General features: G+C 43.6%; 1 protein-coding gene across 3 annotated transcripts in view; it reads right to left on the bottom strand.

Moving 5' to 3' along the window:
• Positions 1–13,300, bottom strand: part of LOC137561541 (ranaspumin-like) — a 123,378-nt gene that overhangs the window by 27,720 nt on the left and 82,358 nt on the right. For 2 of the 3 annotated variants that reach the window (XM_068272855.1, XM_068272854.1), the window contains exons 12-13: positions 7,854–7,889; positions 4,210–4,248 (exon numbers count right to left, since the gene is read on the bottom strand). In XM_068272855.1, the coding sequence (XP_068128956.1) occupies positions 4,210–4,248; positions 7,854–7,889 (75 nt within the window). The remainder of the gene's footprint in view (positions 1–4,209; positions 4,249–7,853; positions 7,890–13,300) is intronic. The other variant, XM_068272856.1, reaches the window with a different exon arrangement.

Genomic DNA, 13,300 nt, shown 5'->3' with positions numbered 1-13,300 from the left:
TGCTACTGACGAGCTACTGGTAAGACTACTACTATTTCTTATTTTACAATTTTATCCTAAAATATATTTCACAATCCCTTGCTTATATTCACTATACCCTGCCGCACTACAACTTTTATGCAAGTGACTTTTATGCAATGTATTTCTATTAATCTGTGCCGTATACTGCTGCACACTACGATTATTTTTTCTGCGGTCACTCAGTTTGTGCTGCCACACTTCAGCACTTTATTAGCAATATTTTGCAGTACATAGTTAGCACTCAATTGTCTCAATTGTGCAACCTCATATCCAGTGTTTATTTTGTGAAAATGTTGCATACAATTTGCATGATACTACATACTTTTATGCAATGCATTTTTACTTATATCTGCCCTATACTGCTGCACTTTACGATTTTTTTCTGCGGTCACTCATTTTGTGCTGCTACACTACTGCACCTTATTATTAACAATATTTTGCACTACATAGTTAGCACTCTGCACTTTCTTGCCTCCTATACAAAATTGAATTTGTCCTTAGGCAACAAGATGCAATGACTTTTTTGTGGATTTTATGATGCTAGGGTCTGTAGTCCTTGTTCTAATTGTGCAACCTTGTAGCCAGTGTTTATATTGTGAAAATGTTGCATACACTTTGCATGATACTACATACTTTTATGCAATGCATTTTTACTTATACTTGCCCTATACTGCTGCACTTTACAATTAATTGTATCTGCGGTCACACATCTTGTGCTGCTACACTATGGCACCTTATTAGCAATATTTTGCACTACATAATTGGCACTCTGCACTTTCTTGCCTCCTACACTAAATTGAATTATTCCTTAGGCTACAAGATGTACTGACTTTTTTTGTGTGGATTTTATGACGCTAGGGTCTGTGAACCTTGTTTTAATTGTGCAACCTTATATCCAGTGTTTATATTGTGAAAATGTTGCATACAATTTGTATGATACTACATACTTAGTTAATTTTATGTGGCTCGCTACAGCAACGTCTTTTGTCTTTGTCCACAGTTTGTCCTCTATCTTATTGCCTGATGAAGCGGGCTGTGCCTGCGAAACGCGTTGCATCTTTTGGGGTACCAATAATAAATGTATTTGTTTAATTCAGACAGTATTTTGAGTCTGCTTTCCGGAGGCAAGTCCACCACTGCCTCCCAGCAAATTTTAAAATTTGTATTACCTTTTATCCTTCTGGCGCCTCTGTTCTCTTACGATAAAGCTGGAAAATATGCTTTACAGTGCGTTTAAGGGTCACAGCACAACGGAATAAAGGTGCCACTCCCAGTAATCTTCCTCCTCCTCCCATGTCCACGCAGGCAAGGACAGGACCCTCTTGCAATCTCATGGTGATGTCGGACATGCGGACATTCTTTAGTCCAACGCATCGCCTTAACTCTTCCGGATCCACCCTCCACCAACGCCTCAACCGGCAGGTAGCCAACTACCTGGCCTTAACTGCGGATTTAGACACTCTGAGCAGCGATGAACCCCTCGATTACTGGGTGCGCAGGCTTGACCTGTGGCCAGAGCTGTCACAATTTGCCATCCAACTTCTGGCTTGCTCTGCCTCAAGCGTCCTTCAGAAAGGACCTTCAGCGCAGCTGGATGCATTGTCAGTGAGAAGAGAAGTCTCCAAGGTCAACAAATTGTTCAGTACCTCGCCTTTATCAAAATGAATGAGGCATGGATCCCGGAAGGCTACTGCCTGCCCGAAGACTAAGTCAGTCCCCACACACAGCATCTCTTCCTGCACGGCATGTGACTGCCCGCACCAAAACAAAGTCTGTCCCCACACAGCATCTCTGCCTGCAGGCCGCTTGACTGCCTTCTCCGCCACCACCAACAGGGTTCAGGACTCCAGGCGGATTCCTGAATTTTTAAGGCCGCTGCTAGCAGCGGCCGCTATAGTAATTTTTCTGGTGCGTGTACTTGCCTGCCTAATTTTTCTGGCTGCACTGTGGCTGCAACAACAAAACAAAAGGCATGTACAAGTGTCAATTCTCCTTCATGATCGTTACCTTGCCGCGTTGAAGGGGCTTGCGTATCACAATGAAGCAATGACCTATATGCGTTTGTTGGGGGGCACACCCAAGATTATAAGGCTGCTAGCAGCGGCCACTAACAAAAACAATAAAAAAAAATTCTGGTGCATGTACATGCCTGCCTTATTTTTCTGGCTGCACTGCGGCTGCAACAACAAAACAAAAGGCATGTGCATGTGTCAATTCCCCTTCGTGATCGTTATCTTGCCGAGGTGAAGGGGCTTGCTTATCACAATGAAGCAATGACCGGCTATATGAGTGTGTTGGGGGGCACACCTGACCCAAGATAATAAGGTCGTTCCTTCATTGTGGACAGACCAAATTCAATCAGCTGGACAGTCACTGTTCTGTCATTGAGCTACCTCAGCCCGACCATATGGGCTTGAAAACCACCATCACCTGCACTCTCGCCATTGTGTGCACCAGTCCAGCACAGTCATCTGTTGGCTTACAATTCAGATGCATCCTTGAGCGCTGTCACTTGTCTGTTTGTTTTATGAAATGTGTATACCATTTTTATGATTAGCAGCACAATTAATATTGTGTTTTTATCGCTAGATTAGCGTTAGGTCTTCCCCGAGGGGGTACGGCACTGCCGTGGGGAAGTCTATTAGGTAATAATCTGTGCACATATTATCACTGAAGCTAACACCTCCTCCCCCCCCCCCCCCTTTGTAGTGAGTGCTAGGTGTGTAATTTAGTCCAGTAGTTATTGGAGCTCTGCATATCAATGCAGATAAATCATTCAGGTATAAGTTTACCCCTCACTGAAGCTACGCCCCCTTTTTGCCTATGAGTGCTAGGTGTGTAATTTAGTCCAGTATTTATTGGAGCTCTGCACATCAATGCAAACAAATCATTCAGGTATAAGTTTTGTTTAAAAGCACTGCTATGTCTCCCACTGTTCATTGTGGACAGGCCAAATTCGATCAGCTGGACAGTGACTGTTCTGTCATTGAGCTACCTCAGCCCGGCGACCATATGGGCTTGAAAACTGCCATCGCCTGGTTTTAAAGACAAGACAAAACAAGACAAATAACATATCACACTTTTCTCCTGGCGGACTCAAAGTACCAGAGCTGCAGCCACTAGGACGCGCTCTATAGGCAGTAGCAGTGTTAGAGAGACTTGCCTAAGGTCTCCTACTGAATAGGTGCTGGCTTACTGAACAGGCAGAGCCGAGATTCGAACCCTGGTCTCCTGTGTCAGAGGCAGAGCCCTAACCATTACACCATCCAGCCACAGCATAAAGCACTTTAGGCCTCCAATCTAGCATTGCAATGTGATTTCTGCCCTTAAAACCCTGCTGTGCGTCAAATCCGTAATTTTCCCCGGGACTTTTGGCATGTATCCCACTCCGCCATGTCCCCCTCCAGGTGTTAGACCCCTTGAAACATCTTTTCCATCACTTTTGTGGACAGAATTAGTGTTTGAAGTTTTGAAAGTTCGCCTGCCCATTGAAGTCTATTGCGGTTCGCGCGAACGCAAACTTTTGCGGAAGTTTGCGCTTGAGGTTCACGAACCTAATATCAGAGGTTTGAGCCATCTCTCCCTTTTCTCTCCTATCTCTCTATCTATCTATCTATCTATCTATATACAGCATATATATGCTAGAGAGGGTGACCTATAAATACCTCCTTTTTTTAAATGCGTAAGGCTGTGATTTCTGTTAAGGGTTTTTAGTATTTTGCTTGCCATAGAAATTCTGATGGTGCTGTATGATTTAATGGGGTAATTTATGACATACCGTATGTAACAAACAGACATATTTACATGCACCTATATCATACTGGGGATGGCCGAGCATAGTTCAGCAACAAGTGAAACTGTACCTGTTCATGTTTGAGGGGGTTGTGGCAAAGATGATTAACTTACCTGTATGACCACCTCTTGCTGTGGCACTCCATGCTGCAGTCTATCCGCCCAATACTCCTTCCTTTACAGTGAAAGTTCTGACTGTGAAGGAGGAAGTGTTGGGAGAATGCAGCGCAGCATGGAGCGCTGCGGCAAGAGGCAGTCATACAGGTAAGTTAATCCTCTTGCCACGACCCCCTCCTAAAACACAAGAGAGTACAGTTTCACCTCTTGCAAAACTGTGCTCCCTTGTCTCTATCTCATATATGCTGTAATCACATACTAAACACCATAAATACATACCAAACCTACATCTGGTACCACATCTGCTAGGGCACGTTTCTAAGATAGAAATCAAAGAATAAAATTAAACACACTTAAAAATATTAATATGAAGCACATACTGTATGAGGCCATTCATGCCCAGGGCTACAGTTACTTATACAGTAACTGGAAAAAATGATATATTTTTATAAATATTCAGTATGTCTACTACTTGCTTCTTATCTGCTTTGTGTATTGAATCTCAGCTTCAGTCAAAATGCTGATTTTACTTGTGGACAAAGTAATAATTTTTACAATATCTTTCAAGGTTTTTGCTGAAGTCTGCATCCTCACAGCAAATTAAAGTGTGCATGAAAAAGGGCGACAGGAAAAAAGGGCCGGGCTGGATAACGAAATGCCGCCAGTGGATAACAAAATCTTAACTATAAACCTCGTTGTTGAACTTGGTTAGCGATATATACCATTTTAAAAACAGATGGGAGATAACGAAAAGATATTAGTGTTAACAATCGTTACGCAATTCAACAATACAGCTTAACCCAACCCTACTCTCACACAGAGCCCTCCCCTTGTGGTGAAGCTAACCACTCCCCTGGTGGTGCCTAACCCTAACCACCACCCCCAGTGGTGCCTAACCCCATCCACCCCCCTGTTGTTGCCTAAAACTAACCACCGGCCGGTGCCTAACCCTACCCACTCTCTCTGCAAAAACGCGCTTTTACACAAAGAAGCAATAATATCTTTGATAACGTAAAATCTGTACATACAAATGAAATATGGCAAAAACAATAATTTGCAAGCTTCTACATCGATAACATACTTCAAAAACTGTAATGTTGTTAGCGGTATTTATCGGGCGCCCTTTTTCTGCATTTTTTTTTTTTCCCGTATTATCTGTAAATGGAAGAGGGTCGAACCTCTTTCCTAAACTGAGCGATCCTAGGAGATGGGCCTTAATTCAGGAGGTGACTAAGAACCTGATGGTTGGTCACTCTGTCAGAGCTGCAAAAATTGATGGGTGAAACTGCCCAACAGTAGGTATTCCAAGCTTGTGGCAGCATATTCAAAAAGACTTAAAGAGGAACGTCAGCCTAAACAAAAATACTGTCATTAAGTTACATTTGTTATGTTAATTAAAATGGATAATATAATCTCTAACCCACCATGTTTAAAAAAAACAGGCAAATGTTTGCAATTTCATGGGGCAGCCATCTTTTTGGTTGAAAGGAGGTGACAGGGGAGCATGAGACACAGCTCCAACTGTCGTGTGTCATGATCACCCCTCCCAGCTGCGCGCGCTAGGCTTCAAATCTCAAATTCAAAATAAAAAAACAAAACCAAAAATACATTTGCGGCAAAACAGCAGAAGGAGAACATCAGAAATCTCATCATGCTTTGCACAGCATCAGGGGAAAAATGCCCGGGCAGTTTTCTTCTGTGTAGCTAAAAATGAGGCTTGGATAAGAAAAACAAAGTTCTCATTCTGTGAAACTATTAAAGAAACACCAAGCTTTTTCAGTGCTGGTGAGTACATTTTTAGTCTGCAGGTTCACTTTAAGGCTGTAATTGCTGCCACAGATGCATCCACAAAGTAATGATGAGCAAAGGCTGTGAATACTTATGTACATGTGATTTCTCAATTTTGTTTTTTATATATGTTACGGCCAGAACCCGAAGTGTGGCCACTTCTAGTTCTGGCCGGCCACTTCGGGTTCTGGCCGGCCAATGCGCGAAGTGGCCGCAGCGCAGCGGCCAAAGTTAGAAATGGAATGTTTCCTTTTAATATGAATGTAGTTTTCCTGTCCGTCTCTGGCCAAATGTAGCAAAAAAAAAAACAGTTCGTTCATTGAATGAAATGAAGCCACCCGGCTTCTGCTCCGCCTCCTCTCCTCCGCCCCTGCCTCTCTCTCTCTCTCTCTCTCTCTCTATCTTCTTCGGGCAGCCGGCGGGGACACGCGTGTCCCCGAGAGTCGTTCGTGGTGCCAGGAAAGCAGAGCGGGGAGGCTGCAGACATTGCTTCTGCCAGCCCCCGCTCTGCAGGGACGAACAACAGGATTGCCTGCCGCGACGAACGACTCTGGAGGGGACACGCATGTCCCCCGCTGCCAGTGTCGGGGAGAAGAGAGAGAGAGGCAGGGGCGGAGGAGAGGAGGCGGAGCAGAAGCCGGGCGGCTTCATCTCATTCAATGAACGAACTGTTTTTTTTTTTTTGCTACATTTGGCCAGAGACGGCCAGGAAAACTACATTCATATTAAAAGGAAACATTCCATTTCTAACATTGGCCGCTGCACTGCGGCCACTTCGCGCATTGGCCGGCCAGAACCCGAAGTGGCCGGCCAGAACTAGAAGTGGCCACACTTCGGGTTCTGGCCGTAACATATACATTTGCCAAAACTTCAAGTAAACTTTTTTTATGTTGTCATTATGGGGTGTTGTGTGTAGAATACTGGGGGGGGGGGGGGGGGGAATGAATTTAATCCATTTTAATATGAAGCTGTAACATTTGGAAAAAGGAATGCATTGTGAATACTTTCCGGATGCATTGTAAATCACTTTAACTACCTAACTTCCGTGTCATACCGATGGGCATGACCTCGGTGGCAGCCCCAGTACTGCCTGACGCCTGGAACTGCAGTTTAGCAGGGAACGCGGGCGCGCATGTGTGATCATTCCCTGCTGGTTCACGGAGCGGAGCGGATCAGCCTACTAGCTGCAATCGCGGCTAGCTGGCTGTTCTCTGCCAAAAGGGGAAATAAATCCCCTTTGTTTATGTTTGTACAGTGATGCGATCTCTTGCATCGCTGTACGGCAGACACTCGGCTGCCCCCCCGGAATGACTGAGGAATGAAACCCTCTCATAGGCTGATGCCCTTGAGAGGCGGGGATGAATGCCGATCGCCCTTCTATGGTCATCAGGACGGCACAGTGGAGAGGGAGGAAGAAGGGAGGGAAAAGCCTCCCGTTTGTTAATAATATAATGATAATAAAAAAACAAAGATCGCAGCAGCGATCAGAGACCACCGACAAAGTGTCCTATTAAAGACAACAAAAGAAGCTCAGATTCAGTTGTGTGATGAGTTGTAGGGTTGTGCAGCAACCTGGCAAAGCTGCACAGCTCTGTATTGTGAAAAATCACCTGGTCAATAGGGGGGGGGGGGGGGGGGGTGTAACCCTGAGGTCCTGAAGTGGTTAAACGGAGTGGGACATGGATTAGGATGGGAATGGTTAAGGAAACTGAAAATGCTGAGGAAATAGATAGCAATTTGAGGGTGAGATATGGATTTAAAATGGGGATGAACTGGGAATGGATTAGCAAAGAAACATTGGTTAGGGTGGACTGACAATAAATGGAGTTGGAGAGAATATGTTTTACTTTTTCTCTAAAGGTTCAGACACAATATAAGCACTTTTCTGAGTGCTTTTTGACCATCAGAACTTTGAGCACTTTTTAAAAATGCTGTGATTTTAATGTAAGTCAATGGGAGTGTTTTTTAAAAAGCTCTCAGAAAGCTCTGATAGCCAAAAAAACATTCAGTAAAGTGTTTACAGTGTGTCTGATCCCTTAGTGGTTTTCTTTTCAAGTATTGAACAGATACTGTACGCCTTAGTAAATGATTAAAAGTCTGCAAATTGTATTAAAGTGTTCTGTATGTGTACATACCACAATACTGACTGGTGGTGCATCTTGTCCAAGATCCTAGTCAAAAAAGTAAGTAGAATAGTTACCATTACAATCACGCCATGATGTAATTTTTGTGAATTTACTAAATACACCTTCAAGCATGACAGTATAGTAATGTAGCTTTTTGTATTCTGGATAAAATAAAATCCTCCAACGCTGCAAATTTGGGCAGGCTATTTCATAATTCCCTCGGCCATAGCAGTAGCCAATCAGTAGCTGCGGATGAGCTGAGAACTCTGCAACTCGGATCTGTGTTGATATGCATACTATTGGACACTGTTATAAGCTTTTTAGTTAGCAGATGACAGGATAATTTGGGAGATATTTTTATTTTTATTTTTTTTACTGTGGAGGGATTCTACTATAGCACATTCAACGTACTGGATAAAGGCAGTCTCGGCGTCAAGCAAAGACTGCTAATTTTTAGTGGCAATCAATAAGCAGTCTTTTAGGTTGCTTCGAAGGATCTGTCAGATTATCCTTGATTAGTAATTTTTCATGGGCTTGTACATGTGAACTGTAACTGTGACGTAACAGGCTTTATTCAATTAACTTTTTCTCCTGAGTTTTCTCCTAGGTGATAATTTTTTCATCTTCAATTTAGAGTAACTTTTCAGCACTTTGTAAAAAGTACCAAAAAATAGATGAAAAAGTATCAACATTATTTTGAGTATTTTTTTTTTTTTTTTTTTGCTTGCTGAGTTTCAAAATAACACCTAGGAGAAAATGTTACAGTAATTGAATATGGGCCAACATAGTTAAGGTTTGGAGTTCCTAATATAATTCTATTTTGAACTTCTAAATAATTTTATATAAGGGTTATTTATTTTACTAAAACTTTTTTTTTTTCCCTCTCATGTACTTGCTTGATGAAGCAGGCTCTGAAATATGGTGCATTATTGTATGAGGTCTCATTCACACCTAAAATCATAGTTACATACTTATTTGGGTTGAAAAAAGAATCGAAAAAACGCAAACTTTGTGCACTTTTTTGTCCCCCCTTCAGGCGCTTTACTGCGCACTGCGTTTCTGTTAAAAGTGCTTTTCTAAGCGCTTTTCCAGAGCGATTTTGTAATTCACTCCCTGACAGAAGTCAAAATGTGAACTCTTTGACCTGGAAAAGAATAAATACAATGTATTTATTCTAAAAAAAAAAAAAAAAAGTGAATGCAATCGCCGCATAAAGCGGTTTTGTGAGCATTTAGTGCTCTTCCTATACATTCCATTATAGCAAAAATTAGGGATGGGACGAATCCACAATTTTTTCGAATCCGAATCTGAAAAGGTTCTCGAATATCTTGAACCTTTCGAATCCCGAATCTAACGAATCCTGCACATAAGAATTGTGCGATCCGTGGTATAGTTGCCCGCAGTATAGGTAGCGAGGTAAAGGTGCCTTCAGTATAGCTAGCTAGGTATGGGTGCCTTCAATATTGGTAGCTTTCAGTATAGGTAGCAAGGTATAGGGGCCTGCAGTATAGGTAGAAAGGTATATGGGCCTTCAGTATAGGTAGCAGGGTATATGGGCCTTCAGTATAGGTAGCAGGGTATATGGGCCTTCAGTATAGGTAACAGGGTATATAGAGGCTTTAATTATAGGTAGGTATGTAGGTAGGTATAGGGGCCTTTAGGTAGGTAAAGGGACCTTCAGTATAGGTAGCAGGGTATAGGGCCTTAAGTATAGGTAGGTATGTAGGTAGGTATAGGGGCCTTTAGGTAGGTAGGTATAGGGGCCTTTAGGTAGGTAGGTAGGTAGGTACGTATAGGGGGCCTTTAGGTAGGTATAGTGGCCTGTAGGTAGGTAGGTATAATGGCCAGTAGGTAGGTAGGTATAGTGTCCTGTAGGTAGGTAGGTAGTTAAAGGGACCTTCAGTATAGGTAGCAGGGTATAGGGCCTTAAGTATAGGTAGGTATGTAGGTAGGTAGGTATAGGGGCCTTTAGGTAGGTAGGTAGGTATAGGGGCCTTTAGGTAGGTAGGCACGTATAGGGGGCCTTTAAGTAGGTAGGTAGGTATAGAGGCCTGTAGGTAGGTATAGGGGCCTGTAGGTAGGTAGGTAGGTAGGTACGTATAGGGGCCTTTAGGTAGGTAGGTAGATATAGGGGCCTTTAGGTAGGTAGGTAGGTACGTATAGGGGGCCTTTAGGTAGGTATAGTGGCCTGTAGGTAGGTAGGTATAGTGGCCGGTAGGTAGGTATAGTGGCCTGTAGGTAGGTAGGTAGTTAAAGGGACCTTCAGTATAGGTAGCAGGGTATAGGGCCTTAAGTATAGGTAGGTATGTAGGTAGGTAGGTATAGGGGCCTTTAGGTAGGTAGGTAGGTATAGGGGCCTTTAGGTAGGTAGGTAGGTATAGGGGCCTTTAGGTAGGTAGGCACGTATAGGGGGCCTTTAGGTAGGTATAGGGGCCTTTAGGTAGGTAGGTAGGTAGGTATAGGGGCCTTTAGGTAGGTAGGCACGTATAGGGGCCTTTAGGTAGGTATAGGGGCCTTTAGGTAGGTAGGTACATATAGGGGGCCTTTAGGTAGGTATAGGGGCCTGTAGGTAGGTAGGTATAGTGGCCGGTAGGTACGTATAGGGGGCCTTTAGGTAGGTATAGGGGTAGGTAGGTAGGTGTCGCTCCCCCCTTGTGCCTCCTCCCCCCCCCCCCCACGGCCTCCTCCGTCCCCCGTGCCTCCTCGCTCACCCATGCATAAGTATCAACTCACCTGTCCAGTGGAGCGCAGAGTGGCAGACCTCGTCATTACTTCTCGGTTCCCTCTAGTGGCCGGACCGGCTTTTACTGATGACGTCATTGTAAAAGCCGTCACTAGAGGGAACCAGGAAGTGAGCGAGAGGTCTGCCGCTCTGCGCTCCACTGGACAGGTGAGTTGATACAATGTATGTGGGCGGGCGGAGGAGGCGCGGGGCGGGCAGAGGAGACGCGGGGGGGGTCGAAGGAGGACGAGTGCGAGCGGCGGATGCGCGGCGATGCAGCGTCGGGATTCGGCGGATTCGCAAAGTGGAAAATGGCGTCGGGATTCGAATCCACGAATCTCGAATATTTCCCAATATTCGAGGGATTCGTGGATTCGCCGGATTCGTCGTCCCATCCCTAGCAAAAATGCCCCAAAAATGGTACAGGCAACGCTTTGCTGAACGCACAGATACCGCGCTGATATGAACTTTCTCATAGAAATTCATTGCACATGCGTTTTGTGGGAGATTGTAAAAATCGCCTGCACTTTGAAAAAAGGCAGAAAACGCCCCTAGTGTGAACGAGCCCAAAGAGCTGTATTTTTTGGATAAATGTGTGCATTCACTGAAGTACATTTATAGCATTAAATAACGTATATACCCGAATATAAGTCAACCTCGTATATAAGTCTATCCCAATATTTGACCCTCTTAAGCTGGCATTTTTTTAAGGTCATAAATGCTTTGTCTACCCAGCAAAGTTGTAGTCAAATCCAAACCTTCTGTCTGTAGAAGAAATGATCAATAAGTGGGCATGATAAATAACCGTGGGCATGTATGAGGCAAGATACCTGGAGCAATTATCTCTATGCATCTTCCCCACAAGGTGCTGCTGTTAATGTGCTAAAACATATAATTTAACAGCAGGGCAGTATTGGAAACATGCTTGCAGATTATAAGGGGTTAATAGTTTCAGGTATCTTGCCTCAGTGCTGGCTGGGATGTATAGACGCAGTGAAGTTTATCAAAGTTATAACAAATCCAGGCACTTGCTAATTAAATTATATACATGAATAATGTAGTCTTTATTATTTTATGAGATGAGGATCACATGTTGTAGTACATTTTCCCTAGTACACTATTTGGAGTATTTGCAATGTTTGTGTATTTTTAGTTGGCCTGTGGTAATGGTAAGTTTGTGTATATGTTTTTGTTCAAAGATGTAAAAGAGCAGATTTATACAATTTCATTGGTGAGCAGGGGATATATCTTTTATATTTATTGTGAATTATTTCTTTGAGTTGTTTTTTGGTCTTTCTTCATGACTGTAGGTTTACTTCCTGGTTTTGCACAGCATAATGGGTATAATCTCCAGTGACTTCCATATGTAATAACTAATATGAGTTCATTTGTTCAGAATCTAGGAATGTGCAAGTGGGATTAGGAGGACCTGAAATTACAGTGGGTTGCAAAAGTATTCGGCCCCCTTGAAGTTTTCCACATTTTGTCATATTACTGCCACAAACATGCATCAATTTTATTGGAATTCCACGTGAAAGACCAATACAAAGTGGTGTACACAGGAGAAGTGGAACGAAAACCGTACATGATTCCAAACATTTTTTTACAAATAAATAACTGCAAAGTGGGGTGTGCGTAATTATTCGGGACCCTGAGTCAATACTTTGTAGAACCACCTTTCGCTGCAATTACAGCTGCCAGTCTTTTAGGGTATGTCTCTACCAGCTTTGCACATCTAGAGACTGAAATCCTTGCCCATTCTTCTTTGCAAAACAGCTCAGTCAGATTAGATGGACAGCGTTTGTGAACCGCAGTTTTCAGATCTTGCCACAGATTCTCTATTGGATTCAGATCTGGACTTTGACTGGGCCATTCTAACACATAGATATGTTTTTGTTTTAAACCATTCCATTGTTGCCCTGGCTTTATGTTTAGGGTCATTGTCCTGCTGGAAGGTGAACCTCCGCCCCAGTCTGAAGTCTTTTGCAGTCTCCAAGAGGTTTCTTCCAAGTTTGCCCTGTATTTGGCTCCATCCATCTTCCCATCAACTCTGACCAGCTTCCCTGTCCCTGCTGAAGAGATGCACCCCCCGAGCATGATGCTGCCACCACCATATTTGACAGTGGGGATGGTGTGTTCAGAGTGATGTGCAGTGTTAGTTTTCCGCCACACATAGCATTTTGGCCAAAAAGTTCCATTTTGGTCTCATCTGACCAGAGCACCTTCTTCCACATGGTTGCTGTGTCCCCCACATGGCTTGTGGCAAACTGCAAACCGGACTTCTTATGCTTTCTGTTAACAATGCCTTTCTTCTTGCCACTCTTCCATAAAGGCCAACTTTGTACAGTGCTAATAGTTGTCCTGTGGACAGAGTCTCCCACCTGAGCTGTAGATCTCTGCAGCTCATCCAGAGTCACCATGGGCCTCTTGACTGCATTTCTGATCAGCGCTCTCCTTGTTTGGCCTGTGAGTTGTGCCATACTCCCATTTCTGAATGATTGCTTGAACAGTGCTCCGTGGGATGTTCAAGACTTTGGAAATCTTTTTGTAGCCTAAGCCTGCTTTACATTTCTCAATAACTTGATCCCTGACCTGTCTTGTGTGTTCTTTGGACTTCACGGTGTTGTTGCTCCCAATATTCCCTTAGACAACCTCTGAGGCCCTCAATCAGGGAGTGTAATTAGAGTACTGCTTCACACTGACACACCAAACTCACTTTGTAACGCACCGCAAA

The sequence above is a fragment of the Hyperolius riggenbachi genome, chromosome 3, assembly GCF_040937935.1.
Source record: "Hyperolius riggenbachi isolate aHypRig1 chromosome 3, aHypRig1.pri, whole genome shotgun sequence".
In the NCBI taxonomy this organism is placed as follows: domain Eukaryota; kingdom Metazoa; phylum Chordata; class Amphibia; order Anura; family Hyperoliidae; genus Hyperolius; species Hyperolius riggenbachi.
The sequence above is the reverse complement of the archived record's forward strand: the minus strand, read 5'-3'. Positions and strand labels throughout refer to the sequence as shown.